This window comes from Mustela erminea, chromosome 13, assembly GCF_009829155.1.
Source record: "Mustela erminea isolate mMusErm1 chromosome 13, mMusErm1.Pri, whole genome shotgun sequence".
In the NCBI taxonomy this organism is placed as follows: Eukaryota; Metazoa; Chordata; class Mammalia; order Carnivora; family Mustelidae; genus Mustela; species Mustela erminea.
The window spans coordinates 72924286-72942555 of record NC_045626.1 but is presented as its reverse complement, the minus strand read 5'-3'; the positions used below and the strand labels follow the sequence as shown (position 1 = coordinate 72942555).

At 45.1% G+C, this 18270-nt stretch overlaps 2 protein-coding genes across 6 annotated transcripts in view; one reads left to right on the top strand and one right to left on the bottom strand.

Moving 5' to 3' along the window:
- The window catches only part of HPS4 (HPS4 biogenesis of lysosomal organelles complex 3 subunit 2), a 23971-nt gene extending 21735 nt beyond the window's left edge, over positions 1-2236 (bottom strand). Inside the window, exons 1-2 of one of the 4 annotated variants that reach the window (XM_032311254.1) lie at positions 2145-2236; positions 197-726 (exon numbers count right to left, since the gene is read on the bottom strand). In XM_032311254.1, the coding sequence (XP_032167145.1) occupies positions 197-237 (41 nt within the window). In that variant the 5' untranslated portion in view covers positions 238-726; positions 2145-2236. The other 3 variants (XM_032311255.1, XM_032311252.1, XM_032311253.1) reach the window with 3 other exon arrangements.
- Positions 2233-18143, top strand: SRRD (SRR1 domain containing). 2 transcript variants are annotated; one of them, XM_032311262.1, is made up of 8 exons: positions 2233-2428; positions 13064-13104; positions 14480-14739; positions 14840-14938; positions 16352-16429; positions 16597-16751; positions 17399-17444; positions 17839-18143. In XM_032311262.1, exons 1-8 carry the CDS (start codon positions 2268-2270, stop codon positions 18082-18084), a joined length of 1086 nt encoding a protein of 361 aa, XP_032167153.1. In that variant the 5' UTR covers positions 2233-2267; the 3' UTR covers positions 18085-18143. The 2 variants fall into 2 exon arrangements, with proteins under 2 accessions (XP_032167153.1, XP_032167154.1); XM_032311263.1 differs by lacking the exon at positions 16352-16429 and having other exon boundaries at positions 2234-2428.
- The last annotated feature ends 127 nt before the right edge of the window (positions 18144-18270 follow it).

Sequence of the window (18270 nt, the reverse complement as noted above, 5' to 3'; positions counted from 1 at the left end):
TGCAAGGTCACAACCCGGCAGCTCTGGAGAGAAATGCTCACATGCTGCATCCGCCTGCTCGGAGAAAAAAATGCCTTTCCCCACCCTCCACCCCCCTTAACGAAATCAAGACAGCCTGGCTGGGGATTTTCAGTTAATCCAAAACATGGGTCCAGCAGCCTGGCAGGAAGTCAGCCACACAGGCCTTTCTACTCACCAGGAGGCTGATGTCGGCTCTGTCGAGGTAGTGGTGGCCATTTACTTGCCTGTCGCCCTCATTCTATTTATTTGGGTTTTCTTGTCTGGGATCGCTTCTTGCGCCCCAGCAGCGACTGTTCCTCCGTGTCCCCGATCCAGGAAATGCAGACGTGAAAGGTTTAAATGTTTTCTGCCACAAATATCACCTGCTTGGTTTTCATTCAGCATGAAAGTTCTACTTCCTTCCCCACAGGCTCTTTGGTGCCATGAATACCTCCACACTTCTTAGAACTCTGGGAGAGAGTATATAATACAGCAAGAGAATTCTATCAGAAAAGTCAAATCCACTAAGCTGGTCCCATGGGCACCAGAATTCTGGCGCTCTGCAGCACAACCTCTACAAAAAGTTCCTGGACAGGAAAGCCTGCTGGGGGAGATGCATACTGAGGTGGTGTTCTGAAGGGATTTCTAGCTTGTCTAGTTCAAAGCCATTCTGAAGAGTCTTTTCAATGTTGTAAAGCTTCCCGATCAAACATCAGTGCCTTGGTCCTAAAATAAACCACAAGGAATAGATTATTTCAGAAACCCATGAGAGAGCATGTGACCCAGCAGGGTTAGGCAAATGGTATACTTCACAAGGAGTCTTCTAGAAAGTAGAAAAATTGTCTTTCAGAACAAAGAAGAGTGCTGTGGGACTTCAAAACAAGTTGCTCAGTCTCTTTGAACAGAAGATTCTGCCTCAGAGAAGATAAAATTAAAGAGCTAGTGTGAAAAAGCTCTGTGTGCCAAGGACAGCTATACAAATAAGGCAGTTGTTGCAGTAATAATGGAACCCAAATTAAGGAACTGTCACCTTGACAGCTCAAAAGTGATCTGAACATGAATTCCACAGCTGGGCAAGTTTTCAAAACAAAACAGGAGTTTAACAAGTGACTTTCAAATTCCAAGAGAACAGACGATTAAGTATCATGGGATTTCACCGTTAGAAGGGATCCTGGCATCATTTACTCGAATACTTATTTATTGCACTCTTCAAAAATTGCCTGGTCTCTGGCTTATTCCCATCAGAGCCAGAGGCAGCTCATAGTGTTAACTTTATCCCTCCACCAATCAAAAACTGGCTTCCCAGTAACCCCCCCATGCTGATCTGGATTAACACTCCAGGAAAACAAAACAGGGTTTAATTTTTCCACAAGAGAACTCCTTGGTCCCTCCAGAACTGTATTTCTAATACGATTTTGTCCAGCTTGACGTCCCAGAGACAGGGTGTCAAATGCATGCTCACCTTCTGTCATCCTGCTGGGAATACAGTAGCTTTTTAAAGCTCCTTTCCTAGAGAGAAGTACCTAGAGAGGCCCCCACTGACTCTCTGAGGACTGTGAAATCTCTCTTTTCTCAACTTTAGGTATCTTGGAGACAGCAGCCTGAAACCCCCTATCCCTCCTTCCCAGAGGACTGTGCCCTATACTGCCAAGGTCCATGCTCTTATCTCTGAAAGATCCAGAAAAGGCCAGTAATGTCCCTAGGGTAGGGCAAGTGCTGGGATATGACCAGAGAAGGCTCCAGCAGCCAGGGGTTGCAGTTAAGTACCCGAGGAAGCCAAAAAGTGACCAGAAACGGCTTAGAGGCAGGAAGGTGGCAGTGTATGAAGTGGTCTCGGTGAGTCAGCCGGCCAGGAAAACGGACGGTAACCACTGCGATGGGGAACGGGCTAAAGGCACCTGAAGTGTCTGGCCTCAGCTCCGGGGGTGGCCTAGGCATTTGTGGACAAAGGCGCAAGGGTCAATCGGGGCCCAATCGCAGAGCGGAGGAGCCGCCAAGAGGCGCTCTCGGCCAGGGTCCCGCCCCTTGGTATCCCCTCGCCGGCCATCCACCCAACCCAGCCCTGTAGCCCGGCAGCCCCCGGCTCCGCGATCAAACCCGCAGTGTGGGCGGCAGCCTCGCGCCAGCTGCTTTCCCCACCCTACCTACAGTCGCGCGGTGGGGAGGCCTCAGGATTATGCGCCTCCAGTGTATACCGCCCCCTAGATTTTCCCAGCGCTGGCGCGTGTGGATGACGTCCAGGGGCGCGCCCGTGACGTCAGAGGGTCATGGCGTCCGCGGCGTTGGAACCCTGGCAGGCTGCGGCTCCGCGAAGGAAAAGACGCTCTGCGGAGCGGCGACCGCGGGGCAGGGAGGTGGCCCTGCGGGACCTGGAGGCCCAGCCTGAGGTGGACTGCGGAGTTGTGCTGCGTCGCATCCGGGAGGCCGGGTGAGTGCGGGCTGGGCCCTGGGACCGAGCCTCAGTCTCGGCATCTGTAAAGTGGGCAGAACCTCAAACCCTTAGGGTTATTGTGCGGATTTAACGGAGGGAGCAGCTTATTACAGACTGAATTGTAATAAAGGTTGTTGTTCCTTTTATTGCCCTTCCATCTCCGAGACCTTGGGCAAGATATGTAATCGCTCTGCCTCAGTTTTTTCATCTGAGAGACGAACCTGGAAACAGTACATATATAGGCTTGTTTTGACGATTTAGTGAATTAGTTAATGTAACCCATTTGGAAAGTAATGCATAAACCACGGTGCCTGGTGCGGGGTAAGCGTAGTACCAGCGTTTGGGATTAATATTATACTAGTTGGTTATTATTATTGCTAGCGCTGGGGAGGAACACCAACGTGATTACCATCCTCTTGATTATCATCATTAGTTAATCGAGGAGCTGCTGTGCCTGCCACTGGCTTAAGCATTTTACATACTTTACTAGTTTGAGTATCTGGGCCAGCTAGGATCCTGAGAGGGCTGAGTCTTAGAGACACAGATAATGTTTGGAACCAGATTTCAAGTCCTTGTCTCTGGGACTCCAGAACCGGTGCTACAATGCTCTTCATCATTAGGGCATATCCCAGTCCCTCATTCCTCCATGCTTTGCTGTGCACCTTATGGCTTAGAACAGTGCCTAACACAGAGGAATGAATGTTACCTATTTTTGTTATTATTGTTGTCTTTATTCATTTGCAGTCCTTTAAGGACGCAGTAATTAACAGTATTTGTTAGTTATTCAGATCAACAGCTGAAGGACCATCCCAACGGAGAGAAATTAGACCAATTTTATGTTCTCCTCTCCCCCAGAATTAGGGTCAAGAGACAGGGATGACTCAGGTTAACAATAAATTAAAGAAGTTGGCTGCCCAACCGACTGAGCCTGAGTAAAAAGCAGCAGTGACTTTGTAGGAACTTAAAAGATATCTGTGTAATGGAACATGCCCACAAATTTGGAAAACCTGTAAGGCATTTTCCACACATACTGCATTGTTATTCTTCCTCAGCTTCTTCAGTATCCCCAGTAACTCCCTGCTTCCTGTACCCCTAAGTGTGATGCAGTGTCCAGTGCTGTAAGTAGAGAGGAGCCCAGCACCTTACATGCTGTTCTGTGCATGCGCTCACCAGTTTTCAAAGCTCTCCCTTAGCCTCTGTGAGGAACGTGAGGGCAGTCTCCCGCACAGATTTTTGCAGTACTGTGTACTTTCTGAGTCCCCTGAACAATGGCGTATGGCTTATCAGTTTAAATATAGTTTTGTTTTGCAAAACTTTTTTCTTATGATAACTTTTAGGATTACTCTCTCAGCAACTTCCGAGTTTGCAATACAGTGTTATTAACTATAATCGCCATGTTATAACATTACATCCTGTGACTTACTTATTTAATCCCTGTATGTTTGTACCTTTGGATCCCTGTCACCTATTTCACACCCGTCCCCCTGTATCTTTAAGCTCAGTTTTTCTAAGATGCCATATAAAAGTGATGTCACACACTATTTGTCTTTGACTTATTTCACTTAGCATCATGACCTCAGGGTCCATCTGATGAGGGAGCAGGAGGCTGGCTGAGGACAAAGCAAAAGCTGGCGCCTTGCACCCCCCCTTTCATCCGCTCCCCTCCATATGTGTAGCATTCCTCAGGCACCCCTGACTGCCATAAAATGATAAATAGTTAACTTGCTGAGATCGCAATCCTGCAAGACAGGAGTCTCCCTTGGTTTGCAAATTTCCTTGAGATTACAACAAAGAAGTTACCTTATCAATAGCCCAATTTCCAAAGACACAGAACTCAGTTCCTCAAGCCTAATGTTACCCTCCCCTCCATAAAAACCGAAGGAGGTGGAAGTAGAAGGAAAAGTAAATAAAGTTAAATTTCTTCTAAACTTAAATCTCATTAACAAGGATGCTTGATAGCAGGAATGTAACATTCCACCAGACTTCCAATTGTCTTTACTTGATAGCAACTAAGCCTTCAATATCCTGATAGTATTCTTTGCCCCAATAGCCCTTCTGAACACCCCTTTGTCCTCACCTACCCAACTCCTGTGTATATAACCAACCACTCCTCACAACCCCGGGGCAGCAGCTCTTCCTGCCCACGGGTCCTGTCCCCGTGCTTTAATAAACCACCATTTTGCACCAAAGATGTCTTAAGAATTCTTTCTTTAGTCGTCGGCTCCGAACCTCCTCACCCCACCGAACCTGACTTAGGTTCTGGGACTTCATCACATCCATGTTGTTGCAAATGGAAAGATTTGCATTTCTCTCTTTTTAAAAAAATTTTATTTATTTATTTGGCAGAGAGAGATCACAAGTAGGCAGAGAGGCAGGCAGAGAGAGAGGAAGGGAAGCAGGCTCCCCGCTGAGCAGAGAGCCCGATTCGGGGCTCCATCCCAGGACCCTGAGACCATGACCCGAGCCAAAGGCAGAGGCTTGAACCACTGAGCCACCCAGGTGCCCCTCACATCTTTTTTATCGATTCATCCCTCCATAGACATGTAGGTTGTCCTCATATCTTAGCTATTATAAATAATGCTGCAATGAACATGGGGGTTCGTATATCTTTTCAGATATGTGTTTTTGTTTTCTTTGGATAAATGGCCAGAAGAGAAATTGCTAGTTTGTAGGGTAGTTCTATTTTTAATTTTTTAAGGAGGCTGCATATTGTTTTCCACAGTGATTGCACCTACTTGCATTCCCACCAACCCTGCACCAGGGTTCCCTTTCCTCCCCATCCTTGCTAACATCTGCGATTTCTCCTCTTTTTGATACTAACCCTTCTAACCAGTGTGAGGCGATATCTCGTTGTTTTGATTTGCATTTCCCTGATGATTAATGATGTTGAACATCGTTTCACGTACCTGTTGGTTCTCTGTATGTCTTCCCTGGATAATGTCCATTTGGGTAATCTTTCCACTTTTTAATCATATTGTTTTTTGTTATTAATTGAGTTGTATGAGTTCTTTATATATATTGGATATTAATCTTTTATAAGATACATGCTTTACAAATCTTTTCTTAGAGCCGGTAGGTTGCCTGTTTCTTTTTTTGGTGATTTTCCTTGCTGGGCAGGAGATTTTTGGTTTGATGTAGTTTCACTTATTTATTTTTGCTTTTTGTTTGCTTTGGCTTTTGGAATGTGATCCAAAAAAATCATTACCAGGACCCATGTCAAGCAGCTTTTCCCTTATGTTTTATGCTAAGAGCTTTATAGTTTCAGGTCTTATATTCAAGTCTTTAATCCATTTTGAGATAATTTTTGTGTATAATGTAAGGCACGTGGTGCGGTTTTGTTCTTTTGCATGTGGCTGCCCGGTTATCCCAGCAATGTTTATTAAAGAGATTGTTCTTTTCCCTTTGTATATTCTCCTTTGTTATAAGATGCTGGACCATAGATGTGTGGGTTTACTTCTGAACTCTCTCTTCTGTTCTGGTTTGTAACAGAGTTTGAAATCTGGGAGCATGATGCCTCCAGCTTTGTTCTTTCTTAAGATTGCTTTGGCTATTCAGTCTTTTGTGGTTCCATACAAACTTTAAAGATTCTCTGTCTTATGTTAGTGAAAAATGTCATTGGAAATTTTTTTTTTTGGTCATTGGAATTTTGATAGAAATTGCATTGAATCTCTAGATGGCTTTGGGTCGTATAGACAGTTTAACATTATGAATTATTCTAATCCATGAGCATGGAATGTCTTTCCATTTACTTTTGTTATCTTCAGTTTCTTTCCTTAATGTCTTGTAGTTTTCAGTATATAGGCTTTCATCTCCTTGGTTAAATTTATCTCTAAGTATCTTGGGTTTTTTGATGCAGTTGTGAATGTGATTTTTTTTTTAATTTATTTTTCTGATAGTTTCTTATCAGTGTATAAAAATGCAACAGATTTTTATGTCCTTTTTTTTTTTTTTTAAAGATTTTATTTATTTATTTGACAGAGAGAGATCACAAGTAGACAGAGAGGCAGGCGGAGAGAGAGAGAGGGAAGCAGGCTCCCTGCTGAGCAGAGAGCCCGATGCGGGGCTCGATCCCAGGACCCTGAGATCATGACCTGAGCCAAAGGCAGCGGCTTAACCCACTGAGCCACCCAGGCGCCCTTTTATGTACTTTTTATCCTGCAACTTTACTGAGTTCATTTATTTCAATAGTTTTTTGGTGTTGTCTTTAGGGTTTTCCACATGTAATATCATGTCATCTGAAAATCGTGACCTTTACTTCTTCCTTTCAATTTGGATGTCTTTTATTTATTTATTTTTCTTGTGTGATTGGTCTGGCTAGGATTTCCAGTATTCCAGTTGACCCTTGGCCAGCATGGGCTTGAACTGTGTGGTCCACTTAATACATGGGGTTTTTGTTGTTGTTGTTGTTTGTTTGTTTTTTTGAGTAAATACAGACTTTGTTTTAACTGTATTATCCTTTCGGATTTTCTTTTCTTTTCTTTTCAAATTTTTGTTTAAATTCTAGTTAACATACAGGACAATATTGGTTTCAGGAGCAGTGAGTGATTCATCACATTTAAACACCTAGTGCTCATCATAACCTGTGCTTTCCTTATCCCCATCACCCATCTAGTCCATTCCCTGCTCAGCTTCCCTCCATCTACCGTTTGTTCTCTTATCATTAAGAGTCTCATTAAGTGACCTCTATCTCATTTAATTTAAAAACTATTTTAAAAAACTATTTAAAAAACTTAAAAAAAAGTTTAAAAATAAAAGCTATTCTAAGAGTAAATATTCATATTATCCTCAGAGTTTGGGAAACACAGGCACAAAAGAGGTTAAGTAGGGACGCCTGCGCGGCCCAGTCAGTTAAGCATCTCCCTTTGGCTCAAGTCATAATCCCAGAGTCCTGGGATCGAGCCCCTTGTTGGGCTCCCTGCTCAGCGGAGAGTCTGCTTCTCCCTCTCCCATTATCCCTCCCCCTGCTTGTGATCACTCTCTCTTGCTCCCTCTCTCTCAAATAAGTAAATAAAATTTTTAAAAAGTCACTTGCTTAACATCATAGTAAATATTAGAACCAGATACAGACCTGAGTGTGTGACTCTGAAGTCTGCATTCTCTCTTTTATGTTTACCAAATATATACATAACCCCCAGAATATTGTAGATTATGTTACTTTAGCCTTTCTCAAAACACTGAGCTTCAGAAGATGCTGTAATTCCGGGCTCCTGGCTGGCTCCGTTAGTGAAGCATGTGACTCTTAATCTCAGGGTTCTGAGTTTGACCCACATTGGGGGTACAACTTACTTAATTAAAAAAAAAAAAAAAGATGCTGTAATTGTGCTTATTTTCTTTTTCCTTTTGACCCCTTCAGCCATTTCTCCCACTTCCAACCGCCTACCTCTGGCAGTTACCCATCTGTTCTGTGAGCTCAGTTTTTTGTTTGGTTTGGTTTAAGGTTCCACATGTAAGTTATTTCTAGTATTTGTCTTTCTGTCTGGCCTGTTTTACTCAGCATAATGCCTTCAAGATCCACCATTGCAAATGGAAAGATTTCATCCTTTATTATGGCTGAGTAGGATTCCACTGTGTGTATCAACCACAGTTTCGTTATCCATTCATCTGCTGGTGGCATTTAGGTTGTTTCTTTATTTTCACTGTTGTAAATAATCCTGCAGTGTACACAGGGGTGAATATATCTTCTTGAGATGTTTTCATTTCCTCCAGGTACTCAGAAGGGGAATTGCTGGATCCTATGGTAGTTCTATTTTTAATTTTTTTGAGGATCTTCTATACTGTTTTTCACAGTCGCTGTGATGAAGTTCTAGAACCTAGGTGAGGTTCGATGGGCTGAGGTCCGAGCCGATGACCAAGAAAGAATTCTTGAGACATTTTTGGTGCAAAATGGTGGTTTATTAAAGCACGGGGACAGGACCCGTGGGCAGGAAGAGCTGCGGCTGCCCCGGGTTGTGAGGGATGGCAGGTTATGTACCCTGCGGTTGGGGGAAGGTGAGGGGAAGGGAGGTTTCAGTGGATTTTTCATATGCTAAAGAGGGCCTACAAGGTGCCAGGATGTCCCAGGCCTACTGGAGGCCTTGCCCTTGGATCAATGTTGTCTTTAGACCAGCCATTAACATTAAGATAGTTGGGAGACTTTTTGGTGGGGTGTCACAATCCTGCTATCAATCCTGCTGTCAGTCGTCTTTGTTAGTGAGATTTAGGACATTTGTAAGCCAAGGGAGACTCCTGTCTGGCAGTACTGTGAGCTCTGCAAGTTAACTATTTGCTTATTGTTCATGGCAGTCAGGGCTGCCTGAGGGATGCTACACAAATGACAGAGGGGGAGCGGATGGAGAGGGGGGTGCAAGGCGCCAGCTTTTGCTGTCTTCAGCCAGCCCCGTGCTCCCTCATCAGCTGCACCAACTTATACTCCCACTAACAGTGCACAAGGGTTTTTCTCTTCTCCACATCTTCACCAAAGCTTGTATTTCTTGTCTTTTTGTTAATGGCCATTCTAACACGTGTGAAGTGGTGTCTCATTGTGGCTTTTATTTGCATTTCCCTGATGATTAATGGTGTTGAGCATCTTTTCATGTTCGTGTTGACCATCTGTATGTCTTCTTTAGAAAAATGTCTATTTGGATCTGCCCATTTTAAAATTAGATTGCTTGTGGGGGTTTTTTTGTTTATTTGTTTTTTGCTATTGAGTTGCCTGAGTTCTTTCTATTTTGGCTTATTTTAACCCCTTATCAGATACATGATTTGCAAATGTTTTCCCATACAATAGGTTGCTTTTTTATTTTGTGGATGGCTTCCTTGCTGGTCAGAAGCTTTTTAGTTTGGTGTAGTCCCACATGTTTTTTGTTGGTGGTGCTGTTTTTACCTTGGGTATCAGGTTAAAAAAATCACTGCCAAGACCTTTGTCAAGTAGCTTTTCCCTGTGTTTTCTGCTCAGAGTTTTATGGTTTCAGGTCTTATACTCAGGTCTTGAATCCATTTTGAGTTAATTTTTGTGTATGGCGTAAGATAGTGGTGCAGTTTCATTCTTTTGCATGTGGCTGTTTGGTTTTTCCCAGCACCGCTGGTGAAAGAGACTCTTCTTTCCCCCTTGTATATTCTTGGCTCCTTGTCGTAAGGTAGTGAGCCATAGATGTGTGTGTTTGCTTCTGGACTCTCTCTCCTGTTCTGGTAAGCTGCACGTCTGTTTCTGTGCCAATATTAGATTATTTTGATTACTCTAGCTTTGTAATAGATTGAAATCAGCAAGTATGGTGCCTTTAGTGTGCGTCTTCTTTCTCTAGATTGCTCTGGCTATTCGGAGTCTTGTGGCGTCATGTAAATTTTTGGATCCTTTGTTCTATTTCTGTGAAAATGCAGTTAGAATTTTGATAGAAATTACATTGAATCTGTAGATGGCTTGGGGAAGTTTAGACACTTTAACACTATTCTTCTAATCCATGAACAAGGAGTGTTTTTCCATTTACATATGTTGTCTTCAGTTTCTTTCCTTAACGTCTTATAGTATATAGGCTTTCACCTACTTGAAGTTTATTCCTGGGTATTTTATTATTTTTGGTGCAACTTCAAGTGGGATCATCTTCCTAATTTCTTTTTCTGGTGTTCATTATTAGCATATGGGAACTCAGCACATTTTGTATATTGATCTTGTATCCTGTACCTTTACTGAATCCATTTATTGGTGTCAGCAGTTTTTCAGTGGAGTCTTTAAGGTTTTCCTTATATACTTGTCATCTGTAAATAGTGACCATTTTACTTCTTTCTTTTATTTATTTTTCTTGCATAATTGCTGTGCCTAGGATTTCTAATCCTGTGTTGAATAAAAGTGGCGAGGAAGGATCAGGAAAATTCCTAATCTTAGAGGCTCTTAGAGGAAATAGTAATAGTTTAAACTTTTCACTATTGAATGTGATGTTACCTCTAGGCTTGTCATATGTGGCCTTTATTATGTTGAGGTATGTTCCCGCTATACCAACTCTGTTGAGAAATTTTATCATAAAAGGATATTAAATTTTGTCAAAATCTTTCTCTGCATCTCTCAAGATGATCACACGATTTTTATTCTTCATTTCTTTTTTTAACTTTTTAAAAATATTTTATTTATTCGAGAGAGAGAGCCAGCATGAGTTAGGGGGAGGGACAGCGGGAGAGGGAGAAACAGGCCCCCTACTGAGCAGGGAGCCTGACGCAGGGCCCAATTCCAGGACCCCAGGATCATGACATGACCCGAGTCCAAGGCAGGCGCCCAACCAACTGAGGCATCCAGGCGCTGCTGTTCTTCATTTTGTTAACATGGTGTATCACCTTGATTGATGTGCCCGTGTGAACCATCTTTGCATTCCTGGAATAAATCCCACTTGATCATGGTGTATGATCCTTTCAGCATATTTGTGAATTTGGTTTGTTAGTATTTTGTTGAATATTTTTGCATCTGTGTTCGTCAGGGATATTGGCCTATAATTTTCTTTTCTTGGGGTGTCATTGTCTGGTTTTGGTATCAGGGTAATGTTGGCTTCAGCAAATGAGTTTGGGAGATTTCACTTCTCTTTTTTGGAAAAATTTTAGAAGGATTGGTATGATTTGTCCCTGAATGGTAGAATTCACCATTAAAAGCATCTCGTCTTGGGTGCCTGGGTGACTCAGTGGGTTAAGCCTCTGCCTTCAGCTCAGGTCATGATCTCAGGGTCCTGGGATCAAGCCCCACATTGGGCTCTTTGCTCAGCAGGGAGTCTGCTTTACCCCACCCCCTTCTTCCTGTCTCTCTGCCTACTTGTGATCTGTCAAATAAATAAAATCTTAAAAAAAAAAAAAGCATCTGGTCTTGGAACTTGGTTTTTTGGGAGGTTTTAAATTGCTGATATGATGAGCACTGGGTGCTTTATGTAAGTGTTGAATCACTAAATTCTATTCCTGAAACTAATACTATACTGCGTATGTAAACTGGCTAGGATCCAGTCATTCATTCATTCATTCATTCATTCATATGAGAGAGAGAGAGAGAGAGAGAGAGAGAGAGAGACAGTACGAGCAGGAGGGGCAGAGGGAGAGGAGGAGAGTCTCAAGCAGACTCCATGCTGAGCTTGGACCCTGACTCAGGGCTCAGTCTCATGACCCTGAGCGGAAACCAAGTGTTAGACGCTCAACCACCTGAGCCACCCAGGCACCCCAACTAACTAGAATTTAAATAAAAACTTGAAACATAAAAATAAATATATTTCTGATTGAGTTTGTCCAAATTGTTGCTGTGTGCTGTTCACAGCAGTTCTTTGTGCCTTTGTATTTTTGAGGTGTCATAACATCTCCTCCATCATTTCTGATTTTAAGTCACCTCTTTTTTTTCTTGGTGCGTGTAGCTAAGGCTTTTTCAATTTGTGTGTGTGTGTGTGTGTGTGTGTTTTGGTGGTGTTTACATTTATTTATTTGAGAGAGAGCAAGCACATGCACACAGCGGGAGAAGCAGAGTGGGAGAGAGAATCCCTAGCTAACTTCACACTGAGTGCAGAGTCTGACACTGGGCGCTGTCTCAAGACCCTGAGATCATGACCTGAGCCAAGAACAGCACTTAGGCACTTAACCAACTGAGCCAGCCACACAGGCACCCTGATCGTTTCTCTTTTTTTGTCCCTCTTTCATTTATTTGTGTTCTGATCTTTGTTATTTCCCTCCTTTTACTTTGGGCTTAGTTTGTTCTTTTTCTAGATCACAAGGTATCACAATGGGGCATGCATTTGTGACTTCTCTTGCTTCTTGAGGCAGGCCTGTATCACTGTAAACTTCCCTCTTAGAACCACTTTTGCTGCGTCTCACAAATGTTGGTATGTTTTTAAACAGCGCTGAATTCTGTTTTGTCTGATTATAGCTCTTCCAGCTCTGTCTTGATTCCCACTTGCACAGAACATCTTTTCTGTCCCTTCACTTTTGGTCTATGTTGTCCTTATGTCTAAAGTGAGTCTTTTGTGGACAGCACATGGGTATTGTGTTTTCAGCCACTGTATGTCTTTCGATCAGTTCATGGAGTTTGTTTCAGATCACATCACTGTTGACTCTGTTCTGCTTAAGGTTTGCGTAAGCCAGTTGACTTAAATAAAGAAAGCCCAGACACTGGATTCATGTCTCCTTTCACTTTCACCTTAGAATTATTTATAATTATTATTTATAATAACAAAGACCTATTTGAGTCCCCACTTTGTGCAAAGCCCAATGCTCTGTGTTGACCCATTTGCTCCCTTCTGCAAGCCTGCTCGATAGGACGATTCTTTCCCACGTTCTAGAGGCCAGGAAACTAAAGCTCAGAGAGGTGCACTCTGTGCATCTAGCAACTGTATGGAGCTCGGTGTCTGTGCTCAGCCATGGCGTGGACCAAGGAGGATACAGAAGAGACGCAGAGGGGTCCTTGGGAATCGGGATGTCCTCTGGCAAGCCTTCTGTCCTCTCTGAACACCGGCCTACTGGTCTGCTCTGGACATGGCTCACTGTGGATCCTCCTCCGGCCACTCCAGGGCCATGCTGGGTGCTCTGGGAGCGCTGTGTGGGAGAGCACTCCATCCCTGCATCCAGCTTGTGGTCTGGAGAAGGGTCCCTGAGGGGGCGGCCTGGGGAAGGTTGGGGAATGACCATGCCTTTTTCTTTTAATAGGAAGGACCTGCTTCTGTCTGATTTCTGGAGTCTGGCACTAGGTGGGTACCAGATGGCCGAGGCTGGGGGTGGAAGGTGTGGGAAGAGGGCCTGAATGTGGGCAAAGAAAGGAGTCCAGTCCATATTTGGTGCTGTTTTTCTTCACAGAGCTGGGTTCTAATTCTGACTTCCTGCTCACAGCCGTGTGTCTTGGCACTTACTAGCCCTGACCCTCCGTTTCTGTGTCTGTGAAAGGGAAGTGACAGCGTGCATATCCTGTGGTGTAATTTGGGGGATTAAATGAGGCTGTTTGGTTAAGTGGTTAGGACAGTGCTTGCCTGGGCCTGGGGGCGGGGGGGCATCAGCGTCTGCTGCCACTGTCATTGCTGAAATTTACTCTTCATGCACTCTTTGCCTCAACATGGCCACATAGACCTGTCCCTAAACAGTCTGTGGGCACGTAAATGTTAATATGGGGAGGGAATGTATAGCCGTTAGTATTTTTATTGAGGGACAGTTAGTTTGTTTCCTTTGTTTTTTTTTTAGTTCTTATGCATAACTCTTCGATGAGCACCTTTTTGTGTAAAACTCTTACCAAATTTAGGATGATCCTCTCAGGACATACTCCCAGAAGTGGACTTACTCAGTGACAGGCAGTGACCAGCTTGATATCTGCTGCCCAGTGTTTTCCTAAAAACTTCCACCAGGACTTTCAGCAGCAAGGACTGAAAGAGCCAGTTCTGCCCGCAGCCTTTCCAAGCCGGGGGACTATTTTTAAGGTAGTTTTGCTAGTAAGTGAAAATCGGCACCTGACTGTGGCAACACAGTTGTTTTGTGTACAGATTTGTTCAAATAAATTCAGTATCAGTATAATAAAATGAGAGACAAGATAACTCACTGCTATATGAGAATATTTAAACAGAATATTTTTTGTTAGACTCCAAAAGCCCCAGCCTTTTTTTCTTTGAAGTTTTTACACATTAAATATTCCTATTCCCAGCCTTTTGTAGTGTGATTTTGAGAGCTCTTTTTCTAGGTTGTTATAATAAAAAAAAGCAGGTATTTCAGAACATAGCCCGCATTTACCTCTAACTTACTAACTTATTAAGGTACCTCTTAATAAGTTAGACACAGTTCACATTAGAATTTTGGGTGGAAACCGTGCCCATAAATGAAGCCTATTTTTTACTGGAAAGTTCTCTGGGGTTGCAGGCTTGGGGGTGCACAGGGACTCGGGACAGCCTGTGGTGCTGGTGGGCCTGGCCCTACCTCCCAGGCATGTTGGGGAGTGAGTCCCACGGCCTTTTCCCTGAGAAGCTGAATGAAGCCTTTCCCAACTTGCTCCTTTTCTCCCCAGGTCTGTGGACTTATGTGATGGACTTAGTTCACAGGGTCAGAGCACGCCCTCTGACTGTGTTCCGGGGCTTGCTCTTTCAGAAACCATCAACAGCTGTCTTACAAAACATCTGGAACAACTGAAGGTCCCTGAGGGGACTCTTTCGGAAGCTCTTAGAAACCTGCATCTTGACTCCTTGCCAAATGAGTCTGCTGTGACACCTGGCTTCATCACAGGGGAGAACCAAGTCCCAGGAACCTACTGTTGGAAGTGTGTATGTTATGGCATTGGAAACTTTGCCACCTGCGTCATAGCTAGACACCAGCTCACATTTCTGCTTCTCTTCCTGGAAAAGTGCCAGGTACATTTTTAGATTCTTGTTGATCACTCCATCCCTTGGTCTTGCACACGGTCTGCACACAGATCTTTGGGTTGACAGAACCCATTTTCCCCTTCTGCAGATTCCCAGGAGGCACTGCTGGGTGTATGACCCTCTGTTTAGCCAGCTAGAAATTGCAGTTCTGAAGAGCCTTGGTGTGACTGTTCTCAGTGAGAACGAGGTGAGTCTTGGGGAAGGGGGAGCAGGAGGGCTGTGTGACTGCTGACCAAAGGTGTGTGTGACTGCTGAGGCTGTGCCCCATGGAGGCACCTGCTCTGCATTAGCCATCATTCCCTCCTTCCTTCTGCTCATGTGCCTTCCCGGCGCCTGTCACAGGGGACCTGGCAGTGACCCACATTGTGGCCTAGGTGGTGCCCATCACAACACCACCCAATGGCACAAATGGCATGGACTAAAACCTGTTATATTTGCCAAATTCTGGTGAGAATCCCATGTCCAGGAACCTCTGGTAATTTCCTAAGTTGGTACTTGGTGTTAAAAAATAAAGGGGTACCTAGTATCAGTGCCTCAAAGGAGGGCTTTCTGGTTGTGATTTACCCTGTCGAAGGGGAGAGTATATCTCTCTTTGCATGGTAGCCCAGTCATACCCAATAGCATCTGGCTGGGAGCTGTGGGTAGATCTTCTGCCCCGGAGGTGAAACTGTGAGATACAGAGCAAGATCACCTCAGCAGCAGGGCCTGAAGCCAGTGAGGCACACACCCCTGCAAGCCACTTTGCGTTGCTGGGGTGATTACAGAGTAGGCATTTGATCCCTTTCCGTCTTCCAAAATGGCTCATTTATTACAAAGCCCGAAAATCAAGCCCTGCTGAGACAAGAGAATCCTTCACTGATGTTGGTGAGGCCCTGAAACCCTGCCACTCCATTCATGCCGTCTTCTTTTCTGGGTGCCTGCTCTGTGCCAAGCATGGACTTTGGGGGGATGCCAGGATAGATGTAGTCCTAGCCTCCAGGGAGCCCAGGGTCCCCTCAAGGTTTATGGCCTGTAAACAAATATGGGTGAGCAGAACAGAGAGGGAAAAGCACTCTGCGCCACTTGAGGGGTTCGAGGAAGGTTTCCTGGGTTGGCGCTGGGATTGCAGGGCCACCAGGAGTTGGCTGGATGGCGCCAGGCAGGCTCCTGCCTGTTTGTGTTGAACAGAAGGGAGGAGAGTACAGAGCAGAGAGGCCAGGGCAGGCAGGGCCTGTGTCCCTGCCATGGGTACGACTGTGGAGCTACGGTCCCCAGGAGGGGCTGTTGTGTCCCCCAGCGGACATATGGAAGGGACTGTGATAGGCATCTGCATAAAGGGACCCAGGAGGCCGAGAGGCTGACCGTGCACAGTCCATGGGGACAGTAACTGTTGCCACCCCTCCTGCCCTTGCTGTCACAGACCCAAGAAGCCCCTCTGCTGATCCAGAGCTTTCTGTTTGTGGGACACACATCTCTTCAGTAAACGCAGGTTCTTTCTGGACCTCACGATTTCCCGACTTTGAGGCCCACTTCATCTGTCAATTTCTGTTAGGCCACACGATAACCTGACTGTTTGCAAAGGAAGGGGTTTGTTTCCTTGTGGTTTCGACTTGTCTTGCAGCTCCTGGTTTTCTCCAGAGGTGCTGCTGTCATGGATGTAGAAGTCAGTCTAAGGCGTGTGGCCTGGCTTGGTACACAGGTCTGTTGTGAAACATACAGAAGGGTGGCTGACCTGTGTCCCTCACCCCATGCACTGTGATTACGTTGTGGTGAGATAGCTCAGCTCTTCACAGACGTGCCCTGTGCCCCTGCCACAACCTCCCGGGAAGAGCAGAGGGGCTCATACTGCACGTACCGTCCCCGCAGGAAGGAAGACGGAGCATCCACGGCGAGCCCACCATCTTCTACATGCCCCACTGCGGCACAGCCCTGTACAACAACCTTTTGTGCAGTAACTGGTCAGTGGAATCCCTTGCCAAGATGCTCATCATTGGGAACAGCTTCAGAGGACTCGAGGAGAGGTTAGCGCAAGCGCACAGAAGTCCTGTCAGGCTGTGGCGGGGGCTTTCCTGACAGACCTGCGCGCGGGAAACCAGCATGTTAGGGACAACAACCCCGAGTAAAGCTGCAGAGTTAAGGAGGTCTGCTTGCCAAGAATTCCTCCCTTCCCTTAAGGTGCAGAAGTGTTTTTAAAAGTGGGAGGGACGCCTGGGTGGCTTAGTCGGTTGGGCATCTGCTTTCAGCTCAGGTCATGATCCCAGGGTCCTGGGATTGAGTCCCACATTGGCCTCCTTCCTCGGCAGGAAGCCTGCTTCTCCTTCTGCCTGCTGCTCCCCATGCTTGTGCTCTTGTGCTTCTTGCTTTCTCTCCAACAAATAAATCAAATCTTAAAAAAACCAAAAGTGGTGGAAACCATTTCCTCTCTCAGCTGTACATGCCTTAGGTGTCCACTGTCACTCCTCCCCTCACAAAAGGGGTGGTTGGTTATGGGACAGTCACCTTTTCTAGGGATTATTGACCCTACTCCATGTTCCCCTCCTTTTTAAAATGTTTGCTATCTTTAAGCTACTTTGCATTTCTATAATGTCTTAAGTTAGATAAAACCACTCCAATATCTCCTAATCATGCTGGGCTTGTTTTTGTTTTTTTTTTTTTTTTTAATTTCCAGATTGCTGGCAAGGATTCTACAGAAAAATTATGCCTACATCGCAAAGGTATCTATGTAAATGAAGGAGCTAGGATGAAAAAGGGTGTGAAAACAGACCATTTCCCTGTTAATTGTGAATTCTGCCTTTGTGCATGTGGGTGGAGTTCATGAGGGACTCACTGAGGGCACAGTGAAGTTACTGTACTCCACGAGCTTTCTCAGCAGCTCTGTGTTCCAGAAAGCAAGGACCTGTCCTTCACTCTCAGTGTCAGTCCCACACACTCACCGCCCTTGGAGCTTCCAGTCCGTCACAGACGGGCTTAAGTCAACATGTTCTAGTCCTCGTTTTTGTTTTTTTTTTAAAGGGTAACCTGGGGGTGACTGATAAATGGCACCCGGAAGTGTGGGGTTTACTGTGACTGTCAGGTTCGTGTATTTTACATTTGAATTTTCCTGCTCAGGTTTTAAAAGGACTGGAGGAGCTTGAGCTGCCTGAGACTTCACAGTACACGGACGTATTTAACGATACCTCCATCCACTGGTTCCCTGTACAGAAGCTACGACGACTCCCCATAGACACTTGGGCTTTCCGGGAAGAACCAGACTACCAGGACTGTGAGGACCTTGAAATCATCAGGAACAAGAGAAGAGCTCCCTCAGCTGCTGACCAGAACTTGCCCTGGCAGGGCAGCTGTCCCCAGAGATGACAGGGAGGGTGGCCGTGTGGGGAGCACCCTTCTTTGTGGCGGGCCAGACTCGAGAGCCCAGAAAATACACAGTGTGGTTCTCCTCAGCAGAGGACATGCCACGGAAGGGCTCAGTGTAAAGACTGACACGCCTTAACATTAGCATTAGGTTTTGTCATTTCTTGCTGACCTGACCAGGGATATCCG

What these genes read in the sequence shown, in the direction of transcription:
- SRRD (XM_032311262.1), top strand. Translation starts at nt 2,268, where the DNA reads ATGGCGTCCGCGGCGTTGGAACCCTGGCAGGCTGCGGCTCCGCGAAGG. An exon ending in TCTTCCTGGAAAAGTGCCAG is followed by an intron (nt 14,740 to 14,839) that starts GTACATTTTTAG and finishes CCCCTTCTGCAG; the next exon opens with ATTCCCAGGAGGCACTGCTG. An exon ending in TGGCCTGGCTTGGTACACAG is followed by an intron (nt 16,430 to 16,596) that starts GTCTGTTGTGAA and finishes CCGTCCCCGCAG; the next exon opens with GAAGGAAGACGGAGCATCCA.